The following is a 12,778-nucleotide window of genomic DNA, read 5'->3' on the forward strand; positions in this document are numbered from 1 at the left end:
CGGGTGGGCCAATGACAAGTCTTCTTATAAGAGACAGAAGATAAGACATGCGGGGGAGAGGCCACGTGAAGACAGATCAGAGGAGAGGAAACGCTGGAAGAAGAGAGAACAGAGTCTCCCCTCGAACCTCCGCCAGGACCGGGCCCTGCTTCCTTCCCACTGTGTGTGCACTGCATATCAGGCTGCACACAGTGCTGGCCTGGACCACAGGTCTTGAAAAGGTGCCCCCCCGAGGCCAGGACATGAAACAGCAAAGTCACTGGCAACTCATTCTCACCAAGGGATGAAGCCAAGGACACGTAAGAGACAAAAGGGTTTGAGACATTCAGAAATGTACTGAAGGGCGCGTGGGTGGCTAGACAGTAGCTGTGGACCCCCGCCTACCTGCCTGCCAAGATTACAGGGAAGGCGGACCCTTCTTGATACCCTGAAAACCCATCGTGGGGGAAGTGAGGACTTAGTTAGCAAAAGGCAAAGATCAAAAACCAAAACCACAGTGACCTCAAATATGGGCTTCCCTGGTGGCTCAGCAGTAAAGAATCTGCCTGCCAACGCATGAGAATCAAGTTCCATCCCCATGTCAGGAAGGTTCACTGGAGAAGGAAATGGCAACCCACTCCAGTATTCTTGTCTGGAGAAGGACAGGGGAGCCTGGCAGGCTACAGTCCATGGGGTCGCAAAGAGTCAGACACAACTTAGCAACTAAAGAAACAACAGACCTCAAAAATGCATGATGTGAAATTTAGAGAAACTTACAGGCAGCACTTATGAGGATACAGTAGCCTAACGGTTTTCAATGGTAGGAAGTTTTTTAACGGGACTGCACCTGGACCGCACTGTGAGTCCCCTCCCATCTCCGTGGTGGGGCACTCCTGGGCGCCGGCCATGAGTGGAGCAGACCTAAGATACGAGGCTAACGAGCGTTCTTAGAATTGCAAATCTGCAGTCACATTTCCTTATTGCTTTCTTTCAGAATTGCTCAACTGACATATTTTTAAGGCATAAGTGGAATCAGTGAATTGAGTTGTAATAAAACACCTACAGCTCATGAATCATGGATGAGTGTTTCCAGAAGCTTTCAGATACGCGAGGCCTTCTTGGCTTTGGTCAGGCAAAAAGGGAAATGTAAGATGAGAAGGACACTCCACGGTTTTAAATTTCACACTTGTTAACCCTGCATGAAATTTAAATTCTCTAAATTCTTAAAGAGATGGGAATACCAGACCATCTTACCTGCCTCCTGAGAAACTTCTTATATGTGGGTCAAGAAGCAACAGTCAGAATTGGACGTGGAAAAACAGACTGGTTCAAATTGGGAGAGGAGTGCGACAGGTTGTATACTGCCACCCTGCTTGTTTAACTTATATGCAGAGTACATCATGCGAAATGCTAGGCTGGATGAAGCTCAAGCTGGAATCAAGATTGCCAGGAGAAATATCAATAACCTTAGATACGCAGATGACACCATCCTTATGGCAAAAAGCGAAGAGGAAGAGCCTCTTGATGAAGGTGAAAGAGGAGAGTGGAAAATCTGGCTTTAAACTCAACATTCAAAAAACTTAAGATCATGGCATCTGGTCCCATCACTTCATGGCAAATAGATGAGGAAACCATGCAAACAGTGACAGACTTTATTTTCCTGGGCTCCAAAATCACTGCAGATGGTGACTGCAGCAATGAAATTAAAAGATGCTTGCTCCTTGGAAGAAAAATTATGACAATCATAGACAGCATATTAAAAAGCAGAGACATCACTTTGCTGACAAAGGTCCGTCTAGTCAAAGCTATGCTTTTTCCAGTGGTCACGTACAGATGTGAGAGCTGGACCACAACAAAGGCTGAGCGCTCAAGAACTGATGCTTTCGAACTGTGGTGTGGAGAAGACTCTTGAGAGTCCCTTGAACTGCAAGGAGAGCAAACCAGTCAATCCTGAAGGAGATCAACCCTGAATATTCATTGGAAGGACTGATGCTGAAGCTGAAGCTCCAATACTTTGGCCACCTGATAAGACCTGACTGATTGGAAAAGACCCTGATGCTGGGCAAGACTGAGGCAGGTGGAAAAGGGGGCAACAGGATGAGATGGTTCTAGGGCGCCACTGATTCAAAGGACATGAGTCTGAGCACACTCCAGGAGATAGTGAAGGGCAGGAAAGCCTGGAATGCTGCAGTCCATGGGGTGGCAGAGTTGGACACGACTGAGCGACGGAACCGAAATGTGTGTGTGCGCTAACTTGCTTCAATCGTGTCGGACTCTGCGACCCGGGACTGTAGCCCACTAGATCCTCTGTCCATGGGATTCTCCAGGCAAGAATACTGGAGTGGGTTGCCATGCCCTCCCCCAGGGCGTCTTCTCGACCCAAGGATCGAACCCATGGGTCTCGTTATCTCCTGCATGGGCAGGCAGGATCTTTACCTCTAGCACCACCTGGAAAGCCCCTGTGAACCCTGAGAACTAGGAAATGCAGAAAATAAGGGCTGCTCCTAAATTAAACTGGAAGATCAGCAAGCACAGCTTGTAAAGAGGGAAACACACGGATGACCGACAACAGGGCCGACAGAAACAAGCAGGGATGCATTCATCCGCGTAAAGCACCTGTGCCATTCGGAAGGGGAGCCCGTCAGCCCTTGGAGGGACGGTTAGAACCAGAATGAAAACCGAGACCACGGTCAGCAGTGCCCACGCACATGGCCCGAGCTGGGTGGTGTCACTCACTGGGCTTCCTGCGTCCTCAGAGCTGCTGGCGGTAACCTTCCTGAGTGCTGAGGCCAGGCAACGTCCCAGGTGAGCCAAGGCATCACTGCTCTCCTCCCAGTGCTGCTGCGGGGCCCTCTGTGGGCAGCCACCCTCATTCCCTGCCCTGCCTCCCGCTGGGGCCCGGCTGTCCCCCTGGGATCCTTTCAGCCCTTGAGCTTCGGTGTTCCCAGCCCTCTGCCACGTCGGACTGGGACACAACTCAGGACTTGGCTTGAGGTATCAAGGAGACTGTGAATCTGGAAGGACACAGCGCTGGGGCCCTCGAGTGACCACGTGTGAAGAGCAGGAGAGCAAAGCCCCCATGGGGAGGAAGCAGAGCAGGGAACATGCCTATGCCCACCACTGCCTCTGGCACAGGTGCCTCTCCTTGGCCTGAAACAGACCCCAGCTGCTGCTGCTCGGCAGGTGATTCCTAAAAATGCATCTCCTCCAAGAACTATTGTTCCTGCTGCTCTGGGGCTTCGTGAGTGCACTCAGGGGCGTCAGACAATTGGGGCTGCCACAGCTCGTGCTGTGTCGGGGGGCCTGATGCTGGGGAGGGCCTGATGCTGGGGGGAGGGCCTGACGCCGGGGGGAGGGCCTGATGCTGGGGGGAGTGTCTGATGCTGGGAGGAGGGTCTGATGCAGGGGGGGATCTGATGCTGGGGGAGGGTCTGATGCCAGGGGTGGGGGGGGTAGGGTCTGATGCTGGGGGGGTCTGATGCCAGGGGGAGGGTCTGATACTGGGGGAGGGCCTGATGCTGGGGGGAAGATCTGATGATGGTGGGAGATTATAATCTCTATGAGAAATCTTTTTTCATACTTTCCTGACCACCTTGCTATGTTCTTTTTAACTGAAGGATAATTGCTTTACAATATTGGTTTGATTTCTGCCATACATCGACATAAATTAGCCATAGGTGTACATGTGTGCCCTCCCTCTTGAATCTCCCTCCCACCTCCCCTTGCTACATTCTTGTTTCTATGGATATACGAATAATAAAACTGCTGACTAACATAAAAAGCTCCCACACACAAGCGTGCACACGACGCTCCCTAGTGCATCACTCGGCCACCCCGCCCTGGGACCCATGCTGAGCCTTCACACCTGCACTCTGTCCCCACCCTCAGCCCACTGCCCACGCCTCAGCAGCAGAGGGGCCCTGTCCCTGCAGATGCTGAAGTGATGGAGCCTCTTGTCTCCGGAGCCAGGGGTATCAACACCCGGTCGGTCGTCCTCTGGGGACACCCATGCTTCCGTCTTCTGGCCTTTCCATTCTCTCCATCCATTTCTCTTAACAGAATGCCCGTGTGATGACACGGGCTCCCATTACCAGCTCTGGTCTGTTCTCAGTGAGAATACAGCTTACCCTCGGCACTCCTGATTGGCAGTGGGAAATTTTGCTTCAGTACTTTATTGAAAGAAAGCAATAAATAATACTGTGATAAAAATAGTTCAAAAGTAGACTGTACATACTTTGTTACATATTCAGGAAGTTCACAAAAGATTAATAGAAAAACAGAACAGTAACAACGAATTATACAAGTGATTAAAGGCGGACCCACATGGAAAGAGACCTGCCGTCTCTCTACCGAGATCTCAGCTGCACAATAAGTAACGCACCATGATCTGAACGCCTCTCTTGCTGGCTTTTTTAATGTGCCGCTGAAAAAGTAAAAGTTACATTTGCTACTTATACAATCCAAAATGGCTATGTCATCAAAATCTAAAAATGTACGCCTAGGTCCATTCTTTAAACATGTTTACAAACAGATGCAAAAAGATGATTTACATAAAAATAAGGCCTTTGTCAGAGCTGCACCACGCTGTCTGTCGGGGGTGTGGCGCCCTCCTGTCCAGCACACCAGGTCTGCAGTGGGTGCAGGGCATCACGATTGGTCCTTGAAGAGTAGGCGCCCTTGACCCTGCCTCCCAGGAGGAGGGCAGGGAGGGCGGGCACAGCGGGCTGTGCGTGCCCAGGCCCCCCACCCCCACCCCCGCCAGTCTCTCTTCCCCAGCTCGTGGCTTCTGCCAGTCACCGGAGAGGAGGGATCCGGGTCCACGGAGACTGGGTTACCCAAGAGGTTTTCACAGTCCTCTTCTAGTCATCCTTTCAGCCCAAATTTGATTAGAAGCTCACATTTAACACCCAGTACTTTAAAATCTCTTCACGCTGCAGAGAAAAAGCATTTCTTGCTAGAAAAAGTACAGTTTAGGTCAGTCGTTAAAATACAACAACAATTGGTTGAAATTAAGTTCGCTCATTTCAGAGTGATTGTTGGAGAGCTTGGTTACATTCTGGAAGGATAATGCACACCGTGTCATGATTTTACAATCGCAGTAAAAACCCTTCTCTCATGGTTTATCATTTAAAAATTAAACAAGAATAATTACAATAAATGCATCATTTACAAAAGCCCTATATTTGTTCATAGGATTTATACATACAAGCATTACAGTACATTCATTTGAAAGACTAAAATCAGGTATCAGGACATGAATTGATCTGAAAGGATATTTATAGCCTGGATATACAAGAAAAAGTAAGTAACTATATAAATGAAGTCATAAGTTTACATAAATATAAGAAACATTAAATTCTAAAATATTTTCTCTATGGTATTCATGAATTTTTTCACTAATTAAAAACTCTGTAATAAAATATCTTCGGGTCCATATAACAAGTATGAACAGAGTAAAGATTGCATCGAGTTCAAATGTTGTCTCTGTCGAGTCCTGGACGCTGCGTGATCACCTGTAGAAGTAGTGCGGGAACACTGGAAATGAACACACAGACGAGTCAGGCCTGGGACGGCGGCGGGTGCCCGAGCCCCTGCCCCTCCAGACTCCCCACCCCATTCTGGAAACAGACACAAGGACGAGTCAGGCCTGGGCAGCCGGTGCCTGAGCCCCGACCCCCACCCCATTCTGGGCTTCAGTGGCTTGAGAACTCAGAGAAACATGGAGGACCAAGCAGATCAGGAGAGAACTCTGTGGCGGCCTTTATTCTGACATATAGCTAAAAGCTGCTGCTAAAAAAAACTAAACCCCAATTGAGCTTTCTAGCTGAGACGTGAACAGGATGCACACAGCCTCCTGCCCTCAGAGCGGCTTAAGCAGGGCTGGGCCCCCGGGTCAGACCCACCAGAGGACCACCCAGAGCAGCACCTGCAAGGGAGGTGGCCCCTCAGCAGCGGCCGAGCCCCAGATGCTGGTGCCCTTCCGTGTGAAACGCTGGCCTGCGGAGGGAGAGGCCAGGGCAGGGCAGCCTCGCGAACCCTGAGGCTCTGGGTTCCCTCCGAGAGCCTGCACGCGAGGCGCGGCCGGCAGCACTGCCACCGTGGGAGCCTCGGCCGTGCTCTGACCACTGTGGTGGTAGCCAGGCACCATGGTCAGATTCTCTGCCGCTGAGGGCTCTCCCGGCCCGACCTCTGGAGACCCGCAGACCCTCCACTGCCAGGGCGAGGCCTCTGCGCCCCCGCGGGCCAGGCCGCCCTGTACTCACCCCGAAGCTCAGCAGGAGTAAGTCCTGACTGTGGCGGAATCCAGCCTCTGCGTTCCCGCCACGCTGCCTGGTCCCACGAGCACGGGAGGAAGCGTGCAAACACAGCGTGCGGTTAGTTGTGGAACGTCACATGGGGCACGAGGACACACACACTCATACCCGCAGCAGCGCCCACTCCTACTGAGGGTCTGGGGACACTCCTAGAGGGTGGATGAGCCGGGGAGAGCGAGCCTGGAGCCCCGCGCTCTGCTGTCCTGGGGGCTGGGCTGCTCTCCCCAGGCGGCGTCAGGGAGGGCGGAGGACGGGGCTGATCTAAGAAAGTGGAAACTCAGTCTCAGCCGCCCTTGGAAATGGCACCACTGACGCTGGGTCAGCCCCAAGCCCTGCTCCAAGGTGAATAAGAAATCGCCATAACCCCCTAGCAGAAACCCGCTGCTCCCAATTCAGCGTCTTCCCCTGGGCCCGGCAGGAGCACACCTGACGAGCCTCCGGCCCGGGCTCCAGAGAGGGCTGAAGACTGGGGGCTGCTGATGGAGCAGCTCACCGGTCTGAACCCTTCTGAGTCTAAGAGCCCCAGAGACCTGCTGCCCTGCAAAAGCCAGGGAAAGCAGCCAGTCACACAGTTTACGCCCTGCCTGTCTCACGAGGTTTGTAAAAGGTCACCTCCCATATATTACATCCCAACAACCCTTTCTAGGATCGTTTTTATCTAAACTCTAACGTCAACGTCACTATGTCCATCTGACAGGGAGATGCTAGATTTATAATGAGAACGGAAAATAAAAAAGCAAGCCCTTAAGACTCTTCAATCGACTGAAAGCTACGCTACAGTTAAGATTTGTAAAAAGGACCTGCATGCTCCTTGGAAGAAAAACGCTGTTTAGAAAAGGAGAGAGTCACTGGGTCTCCCCCACCCCTGGTTAAGCCTATTACTGAGTTCTGGCGAAGAGACGATGCAGCTTCCCTGTAAGCCCGCTCACCGAAAGTGTCCAGCATAGCAAAGGCTTTACCTAAATGTACTTTGTTCTACAGGAGCAAGTGAGAGCAAGGCTTATAAATTTACTCACGGGAAGGGCTACTAACAGGAAAAAACGGCACCATAGGGACCCTCCAGGCCCGCTCCCACTGGGTGAGCGCACACTCCCTCTAGGAACCCAGTGTGGCCCGCACGGCCAGTGGGGAGAAGGAGCCACTGAGCCGCCCCTGTCACAGATGGGACGCTGGGGGGCGTGCACGGGCACCTCCTGAGCCACACAGCCTGACCCCAGCCCAGGCTGTCTGGCCGTCTATCTGGCCATCAAGTGGGGACACAGCGGCCCTGAGCACCCGGCCTGAACTAGCAGCGTTCTCCAGCCTCAGAGGGAAAACCAGAGCCGGGTGTGAAAGCACAACGGCAAGGTGGTGTATTCACGGCCCAGCTGAACTCAGGGGAGGACCTCTGTGGGCCTCACCTCCCTCCTCCGCCCCATCGACCGACAGTGTGCAAGGGACCGACGACGGTGGGGACGGGGGGAGGGCGGGAGGGCGGCCGCCGCCGTCACTTAGGAGGGACCCGGCCATCTGCCCGGCGTGGACAGGTGCTGAGGGCTGACTGGTGTGGCCTGAGAGCGACCCCACTGTTTCATGGAGGAGCTCTTGAGCGCTGTCGGCCACACGCGCATCTCTACAAGCGTGGGTGTCAATCTCACGCTCTGAGAACACACACGAGTCTCAGTTTTATTAGTTGGAAGAATATGCTAATATTCAACCAGACAAGAACTTGGGGGAAAAATACTGCACGACTGTTAAACGTTTATAAACAGATGTTAGGATTCACTGGCGAACACGGACCCTCGGGCATGCACTGAAGAGCCCCGTAACCTGGGCAGGAGGCCCTTCCAGCTCGTCCGGGTTCTGGCCTGGGCCGCGCCCGCCGCCCCACCGGCCACCTACCGTCCGGCTGCACCTTCCTTGGCTGCACGGAGGGCGAGGACAGAGAGGACGGGACCCGGAAGTTCGCAGGCAGCGTCTCCGCGGACCCGGCAGCTAAGCCACGGACATCCTTTGGCCTGAATTTTTTCCTCCAAGAAGGTGCTCTCCTAAAGCTTTTATCATCATCCTGGGAAATTACAGGGCCAAAAACAAGACAGATTTTAAAACAAAGGACAAAACCAAAAAGCTACCAGCCCTTTAAAATGGCTGAGTTTACTACTGCACTTCTGTCCACTTGTATCTGACCCTGTTTGTGATGACCGTGTGTGACCGATTTGCCCAAAATGGGAACAGCAGAGCGTGGTACAGGGTGGGGCAACACGCGTGCCAGGACCCTGACTGGACCGCCCTGGCCGCCCGGGTGGACGTTCCTCCTGACAGTTAGCAGGTTTCGCTTCTCATCTTGGAGTGATCGCCTCTTGCTATATAATACAACACGCTGTCATTCGCTATGGAAACAGCTTCAAGCTGTAACCAGTTCTGTCTCACACTGGGACAGAACCAACGGATGCTTCTTCAGGTGTCTGATTCTCCTTGTCAAACTCAAGTCCCCTTAAGGCCCAATGAAGAGAACTATAGTGTGGGGGTTCTGCGTAAGGGGAAATTAATGTTTTGTGTGTTTCCAATACACTTAATGAAACAGACCCCTAGCACACAGGCCCTGGAATAGGTAAGGCCATCCAGTTGCTCCCCAAAACACAACTCACAGACACCATTCCTAAGTGAAAACCAATGTTTTAATATAAAAAATATTTTTGAGGGGTACTAAAACTTAAATAGCAAAAAAAAAAAAAACCAACCCCAAAATAAAAACTAACCCACCCTCCACTGAAGACACGAGTTTTCTAATGACTTGTTAATAAATTTTTAAGAGCAAAGCTTAACTTGTAAAGTTAATTTATCTCCACATTTAGAAGAGATACCGTGACTACATGCCCCATACAAGTATAATAAAATAATTTACCTTAAGGCAACCTGAAAAACCATTAAGCTGAAAACTTACTTCATCGAACCTTCTGTCGGTTCCCATGACCAAGAGGTTGTTAAACTCTCTTTCCAAGACAGCACGAGCCTGAAATTAAAGAAACAGCACCCTAAAACTTTCTACAATCTCGTTTGAATATCAGCACATCACAATTGTTTTTTAAACCAAGACTTAAAGAAAAAAATTCAACTGTGATATTGTTTGAAGTCGGGGGTTTAACGTGGTGTCTGTGGAGGGGGTGTTGAGAAGAGGGAGCCGTGGGCTCTTGGGAATTACACACCAAGTATGCCCTGCAGGCTGGTGCTGGTGGAGAGATCACGGCACTGACACAAGACACACAGCTTTCTGGAGAAGAACAAAAAAGTCCCCTCATTCTCAAATGAGCCCAGGAGTCAAAAAGAACCACACAGGGCAATTACCCCCAGAAGGAAAATGAATAAAACCTTCATCTGGCACACAGAGGACATCTCTTTCCACGTAAGAACTGAGTACATGTCACTCTTAGGCACACCGCCTTGAATCAAAGTTCCCCTTATTTTATGAAAGACTCTCGTGCTTCCAAGAGAATGGCAAGTGGACAGGCACGAACACGGAGGCACGGAGCATCTCTGACTGTGGACTATCCCGAGAGGGACCTGGTGAGGAACAAGGGCACCAGCTGTCTGAGGGGTCAGGTTTGGTCTCCGTTCGGGGACCCAGCTGTGCATCTGCATCGGGAGATGGCCTGCTCGGCCCGAGCCCGGCTGGTCGCACCTGTGTGTTCTGCGTGGGGATCTGTAACAAGAGGGCCAGCGCGTTGAAGTCAAACGTCTCGTCCAAGGCCAGCAGCGCGCCGTGCACGCCGCTCTCGACGAGGTTGTTCGCGTATTCTTTGAGGCCAATGGAGAGGATCCAGCGGATCACTCGGTCGTTGCTCCAAACCAGCACGTCTGCAGGGAACGACAGATTGGAAAGGAGCCTCAGAAAGCTGTGCTCCCCTCACGCAGCTGCAACGAAGGAGTCCTACGTGCTGACCCTCAGCTCCCGACAAAAGCCAGGACCTCCCAGGGGCCGGGGCACACGGCTCAGCGGACAGCCAACCTGCTGTGCTCGGACAAGGGTGTCCCAGCCCCTCTCCATCCTGGTGGAGACTGTCCTGCTAGAGCTCATCCCTCAGGCGAGTCCGAGAGAGAGGAGGCGACTGCGTGCATTTCCAGGGGACAGAGGCAGAGGCTCCAGGGCTCGGAAAGGAGAGGACACACACGAGCGCGTGTGCACCGGGCACGGACACGCTTCACACACAGACTTGAGTCTTGGCTTCTTTTCTTTCTTTCATTTTTGAGTGTTTGTTGATGTACTTTTTTCCCGTCACAAAAACGACGCAGTACCATATCTGGATACCTTGCTCAATTCACCATAAACCTCTCATTTATAATCTTGAAGCCTTTTTTTTTTAAGTCATTTTTGTTGTCTCATTTTAAAGAGAGAGAAACGTAAAGACATTGTCCAGCACATTAGAGGGATTTGTGTGTGGGGGGAAGACCTTAGTTAAGTCAAGTAATAAGTTACAAAATTTACTCTCAGTACAGTGCTGAAAATAGCCGCTCTGTACAAATATACCCAGCTGATCACCAGTGACTTTCAAAGACAGCTGTGTCAAGTGTAAAAAGGTTTAAAATGGATTCAGAAAACAAACGAGACAGATGCACAGCTCTCAGTTCCAATGCCCTTGTCTGGGTAAAGGGACAGATACTATAAATGTTGGCTTCTGGTTTTCTTGTGATTCAAACGAACTCAGTCCTAGCTAGACAATCCTCCATAGGGGCCATCTCTTCAAACATATTTTTATCTTTACTTTCCTTCTTAGTAAAAACTGGAGATGAAAACAGGGTTATAGTAAGGATTAAATGAAGGAACCTATGAAGGTACCCGACCGTTCAGTTAAGTCTTGTCACTGTTAGTGATCTGTAATCACTGATCTTGTTATCAGTGATCTATTTTCTGAACATTCTGGGAGGTCTTATACTGAGCTAACGGCTGATATCCTTTCTGAAAATTCACTTTATGTGTTTGGGCTGTGATGGGCCTTTGGTGCTGCGTGCGGACCTTCTCCAGTTACCACGGGCAGGCGTTGCAGAGCGGTGCTTTCTCCTGTTGTGGAGCCCAGCCTCCCAGGCCAGGGACTGAACTCTGTCCCCTGCATCAGCAGGCAGAGGATTCTAACCCACTGGACCACCAGGGGAGTCCTACAGCTAACACCTCATTTAAAATCGCTCCATTGTCCTCAGGCTCTTAGAGGCAACCCCCAGGGCAACCCTGCAGCCCAAGGCCCCTCCCTCCAGTAACTGAAACGCCTCCCTCCCCAGCTGAGAAGCTCCCATCCAGCTTCAAGGCCACTCCCTCCAGCCTGGGCACAGAACCACGCTGCCTCAAGTGCTTTGACAAGAAGCCAGAGCAGTGTTCTTCACACTTAAAGGCGTGCACAGCAGGTCTTGCTCTTCTCGGCTCTGGAGTTACCTGCAGCGTGCAGCAGCATTTGCGAGTAGAACAGGGCACATGGCACAGCAACAGGGAAATCTCTGGAGCTGTGGGGAGATGCTCTCACCTCGAGACACACAACCTGCAGACCGATGTGAGCCCAAGGACAGAGCACAAGTTCTCTGGCCACAGAGGACGATCTCAAACACACTCCCTTCCATCCCCCACTCCTCCGTAATGATGCGAGGTGTGTTTCCTCCACGGAAAGCCATTTCCTGAATTTTTCTTTCAAATAGGAAATCACTGAGGCTGCTTATACACTGGGAAGCAAGAAACAGGACTGTACTAGCCTTTCAGTTCATTCTGGCTCTCTTCTCTTTTTCTTTCCAGTTCTTTTCGGTCATAATTCAACCTTCGCAGGCACATAATTCCACACTGGAAACTGTTTCTGTTTCCAAGAGAAAAAGAAAAAATTTAGACCCGGTCACAGGCAAACGTCTCTCAGCCAACTAGTAAGAACGACTTGCCGTGCCTGACCTGTGAAAACTATCAACCATTTTCAGTTGCCCGCGAAGGTCTTTCTTGGTCAAGTGATCCAGCATCCGCGCGTCCACAAGGCACTCCATGAAGTAGCTGCGGTACTGCGGGAGCCCCAGGCTGGGCAGCCACTCATTGCCGATCCACTCGTGGTTCATGTCCCCGTACGCGAGCGTCTGCTTTCAATAATTAAGGGCGGTCAATTCAGGGGGAAAAAACCCCATGGAAGCAGTCACAAGGGCCATTTAAATCATCTTTAAAATGGATTTTTAACCAATTACATATTCTCAAAGGCTAAGCTAAAGACAACATTATTGCTCATAACTTTAAAATAATTTGACCTTTTATTTGCTACCTTTTAAATTTGCTGGCAAAACTCTATACAAAGAAATTATACCATTAAGTCTATGATTCATCTGTGTTAATAAATACCAAACCATGGTAAAACTGTAACTGACTACACATTAATTTTCTGAAATAGCTTTTATATATAATAATAATATACCAACAAAGAATAGCCACGACTCATGAACAAGTTTGAAGGACCAACCTAACTCTACTCACTAAAAGTTATTTCTGGCTGGCT

At 50.7% G+C, this 12,778-nt stretch overlaps 1 protein-coding gene across 7 annotated transcripts in view; it reads right to left on the bottom strand.

The window, feature by feature from the left end:
* Nucleotides 1-4,121: 4,121 nt before the first annotated feature.
* PPFIA1 (PTPRF interacting protein alpha 1) overlaps nucleotides 4,122-12,778 on the bottom strand; it is a 77,772-nt gene continuing 69,115 nt past the window's right edge. For all 7 annotated transcript variants that reach the window (XM_027532930.1, XM_027532927.1, XM_027532926.1 and 4 more), the window contains 7 exons: nucleotides 12,193-12,368; nucleotides 12,006-12,103; nucleotides 9,952-10,127; nucleotides 9,217-9,285; nucleotides 8,175-8,340; nucleotides 6,243-6,309; nucleotides 4,122-5,514 (listed from right to left, as the gene is read on the bottom strand). In XM_027532930.1, coding sequence (XP_027388731.1) covers nucleotides 6,251-6,309; nucleotides 8,175-8,340; nucleotides 9,217-9,285; nucleotides 9,952-10,127; nucleotides 12,006-12,103; nucleotides 12,193-12,368 — 744 coding nt within the window. In that variant the 3' untranslated portion in view covers nucleotides 4,122-5,514; nucleotides 6,243-6,250. The remainder of the gene's footprint in view (nucleotides 5,515-6,242; nucleotides 6,310-8,174; nucleotides 8,341-9,216; nucleotides 9,286-9,951; nucleotides 10,128-12,005; nucleotides 12,104-12,192; nucleotides 12,369-12,778) is intronic.

Source organism: Bos indicus x Bos taurus, chromosome 29 (genome assembly GCF_003369695.1).
Source record: "Bos indicus x Bos taurus breed Angus x Brahman F1 hybrid chromosome 29, Bos_hybrid_MaternalHap_v2.0, whole genome shotgun sequence".
NCBI lineage: Eukaryota > Metazoa > Chordata > Mammalia > Artiodactyla > Bovidae > Bos > Bos indicus x Bos taurus.